The sequence below is a fragment of the Geotrypetes seraphini genome, chromosome 14 (assembly GCF_902459505.1).
Source record: "Geotrypetes seraphini chromosome 14, aGeoSer1.1, whole genome shotgun sequence".
Classification (NCBI taxonomy): domain Eukaryota; kingdom Metazoa; phylum Chordata; class Amphibia; order Gymnophiona; family Dermophiidae; genus Geotrypetes; species Geotrypetes seraphini.
Window position 1 is genome coordinate 14,729,909 of NC_047097.1, and position 13,047 is coordinate 14,742,955.

The window sequence follows — 13,047 nt, forward strand, 5'->3', positions numbered from 1 at the left end:
GACTATTTTCTCTAATTTGCTTTTCTTGTTTTACATTGTTCATTAGTCATGCTGATCACTATGATGTACGAGCTGAAGTTAAACATCAAATTAATGATGATAACCTTTACTGTACATGCATTTCGGAGCAAGCAAATGACTCTGGAGACACTTTACATGCACCAGTAAGATATGATTCTTTTTACTTGTGATGTCAGTCACCCATGGCTTGACTTAAGATCTTACAGCTGATATCGCCTTGTGAAAGGCAGACAATATACCAGAACTGAAAGCATTTGAATGTTCAATTGGTTTATGATGGCCACATGAGAATTCTGAACGTGTTGGTCAGGTTTCCTGCGTCCTGTCACAGTTCCTTTATCTTTTGTCATTCTGGCTTTTTCTAGCAATTTGAAGGGTATACATAGTGTGTAGACATAGGAGTCTTTTAGTAAGGTGCGATAACAAAATTACACTTGCTGTATGTTGTTTGCAAAACATTTTACCAAACTACAGCAAAAAGTGGTCTTATTGAACTCTTATATGCTAAGGTAATATTTACTGCAGAGGTAAAATGGCCGATTTTCCTATTTCCCTTATTAATGGCTGCAGTATGTGCTCATTTTCCGGTAAGGCATTTTTTGTTGCGATAAGCACATGTTAGTGGGAAAAGGGCCCCTGAGGGTGTGACTACTGATGGAGGCATAATCAATTTCCTTACTGTGCATTCATTTCATTGTAGATAACACATGTCCTTAGCATCAACTGTGGTAAGTTAATGCACAATTATCAGATGTTGACTGCAAGGCATAGCCGATGCACATTCCACATCCCTTTCTACTAGGTATGTGCATTCATTTGCAGTTCTTATGTACTTCAACAGAGACGACACAAATCTATTTGATCTTCACAGGCAGTCAACAAGCTCACCTTCACAGGAAGAGCAAAAGTCAAAATCCAAAGATGCTTTAGTGAAACCAACGTTTAAAAAAACATTTTTTAAAAATCGGATATACCGTTCCAACTTATCTAATCCAAAATCTTAGATTTTGACTCTCTTTTGACTTTTGCTCTTCCTGTGAAGGTGAGCTTGTTGAAGATCAAGTGGATTTGTATCATCTCCATTGAAGTACATAAGAACTGCTATATATTTTTAGGTTTATGGGGGGGGGGGTATTAGGCAATTTCGTAATCAAAGTAGCTTTGCATTTATTAAATATACTTTATAATATAGAAAATATTTTTATAATGTTTGACAACATTGATATGCAGGGTTGATAATTGTACAAGTGGAATTTAATGTGAGATTATTTGATCTATTGGTATGTTTAAGTGTAATTTTATGAGATAATAATTTTTTGTGTATTGAGAATAGTATATTAAGCTTCATTGAATTGTATAATGAATATTCATGAGATACATTATATATGTGACTCGCTGAGTGAAAAGGTACCAAAAGTGAGGTATGTTACTTATTTATACCACAAGATAGAGGGATATCAACTACATAATCCTTCTAAATTTCATCCTTAGGTATGGACTAATGATATCTGTTATTGAGAAAGACATGGGGGAAGCCACTGCTTGCCCTGTATTTGTAGCATGTAATATTGCTACACCTTGGGTTTTGGCCAGGTACTAGTGACCTGGATTGGCCACCGTGAGAACGGGCTACTGGGCTTGAAGGAACATTGGTCTGATCCAATAAGGCTATTCTTATGTTCTTACAACAAAAAACCAAAAAGTTTTTTAAGATACCACAATCCAGGATCTATAATAATAAAACCCTAGAGCGCGCATGCGCTCTTGAAATTTCGTGTTTCCTGGCGCTGTGAGATGTGCTTCTGTGGCAGTATTATATTACACCTCACGGCGCTTGCAGGGGCTGGAGGCGCGTGACTGTGTGTCAGCGCAGTCGGCTTCAGGCGTGTTTGGCAGTTTGTCGGGGCAGGAGAGTGGGGGTTGCAGTGGCGATTTCACAGTGGCAGCGCCGGCATTTTCTCTTCTATTAGTGGAGAGTGTCGGTTCCGGTGCTGCTTTGGAAGAGGGTGTGCAGCCGGTGTTACAAGGTAAAAAAAACGGCTCAGGGAAGTGGAGGGGGAGAGGGAAAGAGGGGCTGCTTTGGAGGGAGGGGTGTGCTGGGAGGCCAACAGCCAGAAGGGGGCCATAAGAGACAGAGAAATACAGGCAGGGGGCCAAGGACAGAGACAGGGGGCTAGGCAGAGAGACAGACAGAAAGACAGGGGTCAGGCAGAAAGACAGAGAGACAAACAAAAACTGTGTACCAGGGAGAGAGACAAGGGGCCAGGCAGAGAGACAGCCAGAAAGATAAACAGGGGGCCAGGCAGAGAGACAGACAGAAAGACAGGGGTCAGGCAGAAAGACAGAGAGACAAACAAAAACTGTGTACCAGGGAGAGAGACAAGGGGCCAGGCAGAGAGACAGCCAGAAAGATAAACAGGGGGCCAGGCAGAGAGACAGACAAAAAGAAAGATAGGGGTCAGGCAGAAAGACAGAGAGACAGAAAAACAGGGGGCCAGGCAGAGAGACAGACAGAAAAAAAAAACAGGGAGCCAGGCAGAAAGACAGAGAGACAGACAAACAAAAACTGGGTGCCAGGGAGAGAGACAGCCAGAAAGATAAACAGGGGCCAGGCAGAAAGAAAGACAGAAAGAAAGACAGCCATCCACACAGCGGCCAAGGAGAGAGAGAAAGAAAGAATGACAGACAGTGAACCAGAAAGACAGACAGACAGCCAGAAGCCAAGGACAGAGAGAGAAAGAAAAAAACCCAGACAGATAGACAGCGGCCAAGGAGACAGAGAGAAAGAAAGAATGACAGACAGACAGAGGGCCAGAGAGACAGACAGGGAGAAAGACAGACAGAAAGTCAAACAAACAAGGAGCCAGAGAGACAGACAGAAGGAAAGACAAACAGACAAGGGGCCAGAGAAACAGATAGAAAGAAAGACAGACAGCCATCCAGACAGCGGCCAAGGAGAGAGAGAGAATGAAACAATGACAGACAAACAGGGTGCCAGAAAAACAGACAGACAGCCAACAGCCAAGGAGAGAGAGAGAGAAAGAAAAAAAAATACAGAGAGACAGACAGCGGCCAAGGAGAGAGAGAGAAAGAAAAAAAGACATACAGACGGCCAGCAGCCAAGGAGAAAGAGAGAAAGAATGATATACAGACAGGGGAACAGAGAGACAGACAGAAATAAAGACAGATAAACAGCCAGAAGTCAAGAAAAGAAAGAGAGAAACAAAAAAAAAAAAGACAGACAGTAGTCAAGGGAGAGAGACAGAAAGAAAAGGGCCAGGGAGAGAGAAAGAAAGACATACATCCTATATAATAAAACCCTAGCCGCGCATGCGCACTCTTAACTGCGTGCTTCCATGATCTGTAGGTCTGTGGCCGCAGGAGTGCGCATGCACGCTTAGGGTTTCCCCCCCCCTCCCTGTAAGACAGTTCGTCTTCGGCGGTGTCGGTGGCATCTTCGCCCCCCCCTCCCCGGCACATCCAAACCCCCGTTCAACCTCCCATCTGACCCTCCCTTCCTACGGTCCCGACAAATGTGCAGACTCCAGCAGCGGCCGCAGCACTCTAAACATGCTGCTTCGCGGCCTTCTACTGCCCTGATTTGCTCCACACACCAGTCATAATGAGTAGAGACCAATGAGTTAGAGCACTGTTCTTCAACTGTCGGTCTGTGTACCGGTGCTGGTTCGCAGGAAATTTCTGCTGGTCTGCATAGGGCCAGCGAGATTGATTAACTTCAATTTCCTGCCGGTCCGCGCAGGACCGGCAAGATTGAGATATTTTCAGCTGGTCTGCGCTGGGCAGGAGAGATCATGGGGAGCCTCCGACAGTGGCTTTCTCCCCTCTCTGCAGCTCTCCTTACCAGCGCAGCGAATCAGGAAGACAGCCTAGGGGCTTTTACTGAGTCGCGGCCATCTCTGATGATGCAACTTCCTCTTTCCTCAGAGGAGGCGCGACCCAACAAAGGACCCGAGGCTGCCTTCCTGAATCGCTGCGCTGGGAAGTAAGGAGAGCTGCTGGGAGGGGAGAAAGCCACTATTGGAGTCTGGGAAGCTGCTGGACAAGGGAAAAAAAGGGACAGCTGCTACTGGAACTGGAGAGGGAGAAGGAGAGATGCTGCTGGGAGGGGAGGAGGGAAAGGAGTATGGGAAGCTGCTGGGCAAGGGAAAAAAAGGGACAGCTGCTACTCTAAATAATTTTACCACTGAAATTTTAAACCAGATATCTTCTATTATGACTCAGATAGAACAGTAGACAATTAATTTCAAACTGAAACTCAAAATGGAAAAGACCAAACTTTTCTTGGCTAGTCCCAACGACAAAATAACAAACTCATTGCTACATCTTAATGGTCATGACTACCCGATTATTAAATCTATCAGAATTCTGGGAGTCACACTAGACCGACATTTAACACTAGCAGAACACATAAACTTAGTGGTACAAAAATGCTTTTTTACATTGTGGAAATTGAGAACCATAAAAAAATATTTTGATCCTTTATCATTCATACTATTGGTGCAGACATTAGTTTTATCTATTTTAGACTATTGTAACATCATCTATTTAGGAGCACCCCAAAAAATTCTAAGGAAATTAAGGATAATTCAGAATACAGCTGTTCGATTGATTTTTTGTTTAAAAAAAGAATAATCATATTAGTCCATATTATCGTTTACTTCATTGGCTGCCTTTGGAGGCAAGAATATTATTCAAATTTTCCTGTATCTGCTTTAAGCTGATATCGGGATTGTCTCCAGCTTACCTTTTTCCTCCTTTTGTGTTGCATAGACCATCAAGAGAAACTAGAAATTTCTACTTATTTGCTTATCCAAAAATTAATGGGTGTAGATATAAGACCTTAGATAGGACCCTAGCATTTCAAGCTGGTAGGCAACAATCTTGGTTAGGTAAATGTATTCAGCAAGCTATGTTATCCTATTGCGGTTTTCAGAAATTAATTAAGACCACTTTGTTCGATAAGTTTATTACTTAGTGAGTTTTATTATTGAAATTCTATTTTACAAATATTTGTATTTTTTACTGTATTATTGTATTTCACTGATTGTCTAGCTCTTTTTAGTGTAAACCGCCTAGAACTTTTGGTTATGGCGGTATAAAAGAATAAAGTTATTATTATTATGTCTGTCAAACATATTCATGTAAAGAGATTACATGAAAACCACAGAAAATTTCTGTCTCTTAATAAAATGCTGCATTCTTTTCAAGTTAGTCCTACTGTATATTATACTATTAAATGCTTATTCCTTCCAGGCTTAATTAGATATTCATTCATACATCACCAGCCTTGCTGACCTCTGGATATTCCTTGATGCAAAGAAGAACATAAAGAATATATTAATAATATTGTCATTCCATGCAATAATTTTGATTTGCATCAGGGCACCTTTATAGCTGAAGTTTTTGAAATAATATTTCACCTCTATGAAGATCAATCATCCATGCCTGAAATACTCAAATGATCTCCCTTACAAATTAGGCCATGTAATTCAAAACCAGACTGCATAGATATAAACTTTGTTCTAGGCTTTGATGCAGCAAGATCCAGCATAAACTACTGTAACCTTACCCAAGAAGGACAATATCTTAGCAGAGGCGATATATCATATTTTATGGGTCTGTTCAATAGCATGGGGAAAAGCCAGCAGTCATTGAGACGTGCATAGTTTGGAGTAAAGCATCTTCAAAAGATATGAGTAAAGCACTGAAGCTAGAATATCCCAATAGAGAGGTGGTTGTAAAGGTGGAAATAGTTGAAATATATTTAAATAAAGGACAGAGAAGATAAACGATTCTAGATTGGCTTCATCAACTGCTAGTGAATGCAAACAAAAAACATATCTTGTCTTTATACAAATAAGATAACTGTACAAAATAAGAGTGCAGAGCTAGAGTGTATGGCACTACATGAAGATTTTTAAACTTTTCTTGGTCCATTTCTTTTGGACTTACATGTTATGTTGTTACCCTGCCTTATTGTTTTTCTCCTGACCTCTTCTCTTTCCTTAACATTACATTGTAGTTCTCCCTTTTCCCTTTTTGTACCTGTTTGTTTAGTCTTTATAAAAATTGTCCAGATGTTTAGTTTGTTGTTAATTGTTTTGATATACTATTTGTATTACCCTAATTTTTAATTGTACAACCACCTTGAAATACATGATAAGGTGGTATATCAAATTTTTAATAAACTTGAAACTTGAAGATGAAGACATAATAGGCATTTTGGAGACCTGGGACTCCTTTTACAAAGGTGCGCTAGCGTTTTTAATGCACGCACCGGATTAGCGTGTGCTAGCTGAAAATCTACCGCCTGCTCAAAAGGAGGCGGTAGTGGCTAGCACGCACTATTCCGCGTGTTTTTACAAGGAGCCCCTGGTGGAGGCAGGACAACCAATGTGACTTTGTAAGATAAGAGTACACATTATATTAAAAAAAAAAAAAAAAAAAAGAGGATCAAATTGGTAGGGGTTTCATTATGTGCTATGGATGGTATAGAGTAAAACTGACTGCCTCTTCGAATGCCTCCTTTGAGTTTGGTTCTAACTATGTGTGAGGGAGTCTATAGGATGCTATCACTCCCCCTGCTGGATACTCCCTCACAAAGTCAGAACTATCTTTACCTAGGGAGCTTCTCCTTAGGGGGAAGTGACATGGGAAGGAGGAGTCAAGGAAGCATAGAATTCCTATGAGCATTGGATCAGTTACTGCCGCTGCCGGTGCTAAAATCCACGCTATGCGTTTGTAAAAGAAGGGGCTTATTTTTAAACATCCAAGTCAACTAACATGGCAACAGCAGCACTTTGTTCGATAGTTTTTAAAATGTTTATATTGCAATATAATTGTAATAATAAAATTAATAAGAAAGCCCTTGTTACCATAAAGGACCTGGAATATGAAATAAAGAAATCAAAATTTAGAGAAGGAAAGCCATTATGGAGAATCCACTTAGAACAAAAAAATCAAAATGCTTTACGCAGATGTGAGCAATTTGAAGAATCTTAAAAGTGAAAGAGTACAACTGAGTTTTGTTGAAAAGTACAACGTTGGACCCCAAACCATCTCAGAATTATCAGGAGTTCTGGCAGTAGCACAGAAAATTCAGTGCCATAAAATCAGTTGCCCGCCATAAAATCAGAGTTCCCAAGTACCAATAAAACAACCAGTTTAGAACAAATCAGCACCAGTTCTACAAAAGTCTTAGAAGTGGACAATAAAACAATGAAGCCGCTGCAAGTCTTTATAGAGAAAAAACAAATTGTGGAAAACATTGTGGGAAAACAAAGAAGAAATTGTGGTTACCTCAATAATGTGAAGTCAAAATGGGGGGTTTGTCCTGTATACTTTTTTTTTAAAACTGATTGTATTTATTATATTTTATTTTTATAGATCTGGTTTTATTATGGATAAGTCTTCTAAAAACTGTATGAGCTAAGACAACTGTGTTAAATGATTAAAAATTATCCCCCTATTTTATGAAACTGCGATAAGTTTCTAGCGCGGGGAGCCGCGCTGAATGGCCCGAGCTGCTCCCAACGCTCATAGGAACTCAATGAGCAATAAAGCAATTTAAAGCAAAACTAAAAACATTCTTATTCGAAGATGCTTTTCAATAAAAACTGTCCTTTTAAGGACTCAAATAATTACAGCTTCTACCCTCACCTACTGTTTTACCCCTAAGTGTGCTTTTTCTCAAAGATTGTAGTTCTACCCTTCTTTCTTAATTGTGTGCAGTTAGTATATATGTTTTTGTATGTGTCTACTAACCTAACCCAGTTCTGTATAGTATTTTAACTCCAACTTATTTTGTTCCTTTTAAGATATTTTTTTATTACTGTACACCGCCTAGAAATTTGATTAAGCAGTATAAAATTTTTTTTTAATAAACTTAAAACTTGAGAGTGGGAAGCAGCGCAGGCGATTCAGCTTGGCTCTCCGTGCTAGAAACTGCAGTTTCATAAAAGAGGGGGTATATAAAATATCAAGTAGTTAATACCTGAAAAATGCTATAATACAATGTTTTACTACCTTGTAGGCTTCTCTCTCTTGATAAATTATACAATTTGTTTTTGGATTATACAGTCAAACCTCGGTTTACGAGTGCACCGGTTTGCGAGTGTTTTGCAAGATGAGCAAAACATTCACAAAATTGGTGCCTTGGAAACTGAGATTGACTCGATTTATGAGTGCCACCCCCCGTGATCCGGCATCCCCCCCCAGTGATCTGGCATCCCCCCCCGCTCGCGTCGTCCCCCCTCCCCTCTCCGCAATCCTACATCCCCCCCCCCCGAGCACCGAAACAAAATCCCTTACCCCGATTGGGCACCAACGCATAGGACATGCCGGTGCCCGAAGATCCTCCCTCTTCTGGGCTGGGCTGGGCGGTGCGTCGGAGATCCTCCCTCTTGCCTGTGCTGGGCTGGACTGGGCCTTGAGCATTTGCGCATGCTCAAGGCCTTCTGGTCTCACTCTTTCCGAGATTCTGAATCTGAGAATCTCAGAGAGAGCGAGACCAGAAGGCCTTGAGCATGCGCAAATGCTCAAGGCCCAGTCCAGCCCAGCACAGGCAAGAGGGAGGATCTCCGACGCACCGCCCAGCCAAGAGGGAGGATCTTCGGGTACCGGCACCGGCATGTCCTATGCGTTGGTGCTGGTGCCCAATCAGGGTAAGGGATTTCGTTTTGATGATGGGGGGGATGTAGAAGCGTGGGGGAAGGGGGGCAAAGTGAGCTGGGGGGAGGATGCCGGTTTGCAGGGGGGGGATGCCGGATTGCGGGAGGGGGGTATGGAGCAGCATCGGTGGCCTCAAGGGGGGGGGGGAATGGAGCAGCGCCGGTAGCCTCGGGGGTGGGGGGGAGGAGGTGGAACGGATCAAAGCAAGTTTCCCTTACTTCCTATGGGGAAACTCTCTTTGATATACGAGCAATTTGGTTTATGAGCATATTTCTGGAACAAATTATGCTCGTACACCAAGGTTCCACTGTATTTCATGATACTAAAGAATATACATTATACATTAACAGAGAACTATTTGCCATTTCAGTGAATACAGAAGAATAAATAGCTCAGATTCAAACCAATGACATTAAAACTGATTATACTTTCTTAATAGCTACTTGCATAACTTTATGGTATCCTTAATTTTATTATGTACTGAAAATTACTACTGATTTACATGGTGTCAGATTTTTGTGCCCTTCTTTCACTAATTCTAACCTTAATGTCTTACGAAGGACAGCAATGGACGCTGTATTATATGAGTATTAAAGATAAGAAAAAGGCTTGAAAATTTGAAAATATTCAAGGTTTCTAAAAACAATAACTCCTATTTGAAATAGTAACTAAAAAGGGCAGCCAGGGCTGTTTAGTATTCCTCTTTTATGTACTGCTCTTTGTATAATATGGCAAAGCAATCGATAAGCAAAAGAAATACAAGTGACAAGGAATGCAGTTTTATTAATATTAACAAACACTTGACAATACCTAAGTCATCCATCCAGTATAAAATATTCTCCTGTCATTGCCTGAGCAGTTCTTTTACCATGTCCAAGGTATGCTACCTCCAAGCTAGCCTAGCTTTTAGGCAAAATAATTTGAGCTACCATGAACTGGGCCCTCACCATGTCACTGGTAGGTCACTCTTATCACTGGTGATTAGACCCACTCATACCAAAACCTCCATCATAAAATGTGACAGCTGCAAATCATACCACAGATCACCAAGGTTCTCCAATATTGTTTGCTGGTAGTCAGGCCCAGATATACTATACAGGACAGTCATAGATTTGTTCATGTTCTCTTAGAAAAGCATGACCTTTGCTCAATAAATAGCTAATACTCATCTCAAGGCTTCATGGAGGATGTTAATACATCAACTCCAGTGTCCCACAAATGGAATTTTTTTGAGATGATAAAAGGCCTGAACGAGCATGCGCACGGCCTCACCTCTCCTCAGTCAGCCGCTGCCCTGACAACACGCTCACCACGTGGAACGAATCTTCTGAGTTTGCATTAAGGCCTATGGGGAACTTTGCTTTGATAAACGAGCGTTTTGAATTACGAGCATGATCCTGGAACGGATTATGCTCGTAAACCAAGGTACCACTGTATTCAGATTACAATACAAAGTATGACATAGTATGTTACATTACAATGTCTGCCAGGTATAGAGGAGTTTGTTTTATAATACCCAGCCTTATGACCAAACATAGGGCTCCTTTTACTGAAGTGTGCTAATACATTTAGCAAACACTATGGGCTCTTTTTACGAAGCCGCGTTAGTGGCTTTATCGCGCGCAACTTTTTTAGCGCGCACTAGCCAAAAAACTACCGCCTGCTCAAGAGGAGGCAGTAGCGGCTAGCGCAGCCGGCAAATTCGCGTGCGCTATTACGCGGCTTCGTAAAAGGAGCTCTATATCCTTTAGCGCATCTTGGTTAAAGGTGCCCATGTTTTTTAAACTTAACATGATTCTCCCAGACAACCAGTATAAAGAATGCAAAATTGGTGTAATATTGTCAAACAACTTTTCACTTGTCAGTAGACAATGACACGGAGACAAATTTTTCCCCGTTCCGTCCCCGCAAGTTTTGTTCCTGTCCCTGCCCTATTCCCGTAAGCTCAGCCTTAACTGCACAAACCTCGAACACTTAAAATTTTAAAGTGTTTGAGGCTTGTGCAGATGAGGACAGAACTTGCAGGAATGGGGCAATGACAGGGACAGTGACAAAAACACGTGGGGACGTAATGGGGAAAAATTTGTCTCGGTATCATTTTCTGCTTGTCAGCAATCAAGCTGCCATATCTGGATTCAATTACAGGCAGCTTAGTTGCTTTTTTGACAGGTCAAAAGAGAAATGGCCAGCAATCACAGTGTTGTACCATTAGGGATAAAATCCGTTTTGGTTTGGTTTTAAATAAGGCTTTACACACTTTGGCAGCAAAGAGTGATCAGCATATGCCAATCTGCCCTACCCGACCGGACAACAGATGCCTACAAAGAAGCTTGTGGTCATGTTAACCTTTTCAGATTGTAGTGAGCTGAGTTGTATGCATTATTTTATTGTATGTTGTACACTTTTTTTTTTCTTTCAGAGTTAAACCTTGCTTTAATATCTAGTAACTCACATTAGTGGCAATTAAATAACATATTAATTCAGCTTAGTGTATAGGCATAGGTGACGGAACAGGGGTGGCCACAGGGGCCAAAGCTCCCCACCCCCCCCCAAAGATTGGCAGTCGGTCAAAAGAGACGGCTCTCCTGCCTCCCCCACCCACCTCCTCCTCGACCGCTCTCATTTAAAATCTTCGGGCAGCATCAACGAGTGAGCGTCCAGTTGCCGCAGAATGGTTGATGGCAGCAGGTTGATGGCAGCAGGTTCACTCGTTGCCACTGCCCAAAGATTTAAAATGAGAGCGGCCGGGGAGAAGGTAGGTGGGGGAGCTGGAGGGAGAGGTCTAGGGTAGAGCTTTTGTCCCCCCCCCCCCCAAAAAAAAAAAAACCCAACAACAAATCAAAAAGCTTTCCACTGCCAATGTATATTGGCAATAGAGAGTGACGGATGCTCAAGGTCTCATGTACTGCCTTCCTGGCCCTTAGTAAACTTGCAAAAAAAAATGGATGAAAAAGAAATGATTCACATTCAATGATAATTATTATACTTAAGGGCTGTGTTGACTAGTACACTTTAAGCAGTTGACCTGTCTTAAAGCACTTTGACATGTGTTAATTTGAGTTATGCATAGTTAGGAAAGAGGTGCCATTAAAATCCATGGGGCTTGGTTTATTTAATTTGCATTACACCACATTAACATGCACAAATTTGCATTATTACAATATCGCATGCTAATTGATTAATGCATGTTAGTAAACAGAGCCCTAGATTTATTATTTCTATTATAGTCCTTGCAAATCATTCACAATAATTACCAACAATATAAATGAATGACTCATTTGAAGTTTAAGATTAATAAATCCATTCCTTACTGATTTCTAATGCCTGCCATCTCATTCTTCAAGGCACTTTCCTTTTCCACCTCACCCATTGAAATAGTCTTTTCACTGGTCTTCTGAAATCCTCATTTTCAGATCCTCCTAGTTACCCAGTCCAGGAGGGAGATTTTAGGCCAGTCCTGGATTTCTACCAACTTCTCCTGATGCACTATAGACTACTAGAGCCTGTAGCACTGATTTCCATAGGCAGTATCAGGAACTGCCAATCACACACCTCCTTAGGATGTAAATTTAAAATCAAGATTGGTTAAAAAGTCTCTTTTCTTTAACTGGGTAACTTGGCACTGTATTTTCATAAGTCCTTCCAAGCTCGGCTGCCCTTCTAGTACCATACTTTGTCTCTCCTACTGCCTTCCTGTTAAGGTCATGTTTCCACTGACTCCCTCTTAAGGTCCTACATATCTTCTAAATCTCTAAACTTCATGTTTTTCCTTCTTATATCTAATTATTCTGTTAACAAACTCCTCAGTACCAACTGCAGAAAGCAGGCCACCTTCCATTCCTATCCTTTCTTCTTTTTTGCACCTTTCTTATTCCAACAACCAACCTTGTGATATCCAGGATATTCTGATGCTAATTCTGTACTTGTCTTGGTTAAAAACCAACCGTTACTCAGCTACTTAAATTTTCTTGTCTTTGCAGTTCTGTTCTATTTGCTCTGTACTGTGTTCCTATCACACAGAGCCCTTGTCTTGCATTGCAAGATGCCATATGCAATCCAAATATAAACAAAATAAATGACGATTTGTAGACTTATGCAATAAATATGGATGCATGAGAGTATTGGCTAATTTGTTTCCCATTAGCTTCCATGTAATTGCTTACCTTGAGAAGTCTGGGTATCTATAAATTTCTTGATCAAGGCATCAGTAGTTTGCGTGTAAAGGTTAAGAGCATATTTGAGAGACTGTAGGTCTGGGCTTTTCTCCAAGAAGTTCTTTTTTAAACCACTTCCTCCAGCATGAAAATATTGCTTGAAAGATAAAAAAAATGTGAA

General features: G+C 41.1%; 1 protein-coding gene across 11 annotated transcripts in view; it reads right to left on the reverse strand.

Moving 5' to 3' along the window:
- The window catches only part of UNC13C (unc-13 homolog C), a 769,821-nt gene that overhangs the window by 48,097 nt on the left and 708,677 nt on the right, over positions 1 to 13,047 (reverse strand). For all 11 annotated transcript variants that reach the window (XM_033920485.1, XM_033920487.1, XM_033920488.1 and 8 more), the window contains one exon: positions 12,876 to 13,023. In XM_033920485.1, the coding sequence (XP_033776376.1) occupies positions 12,876 to 13,023 (148 nt within the window). The remainder of the gene's footprint in view (positions 1 to 12,875; positions 13,024 to 13,047) is intronic.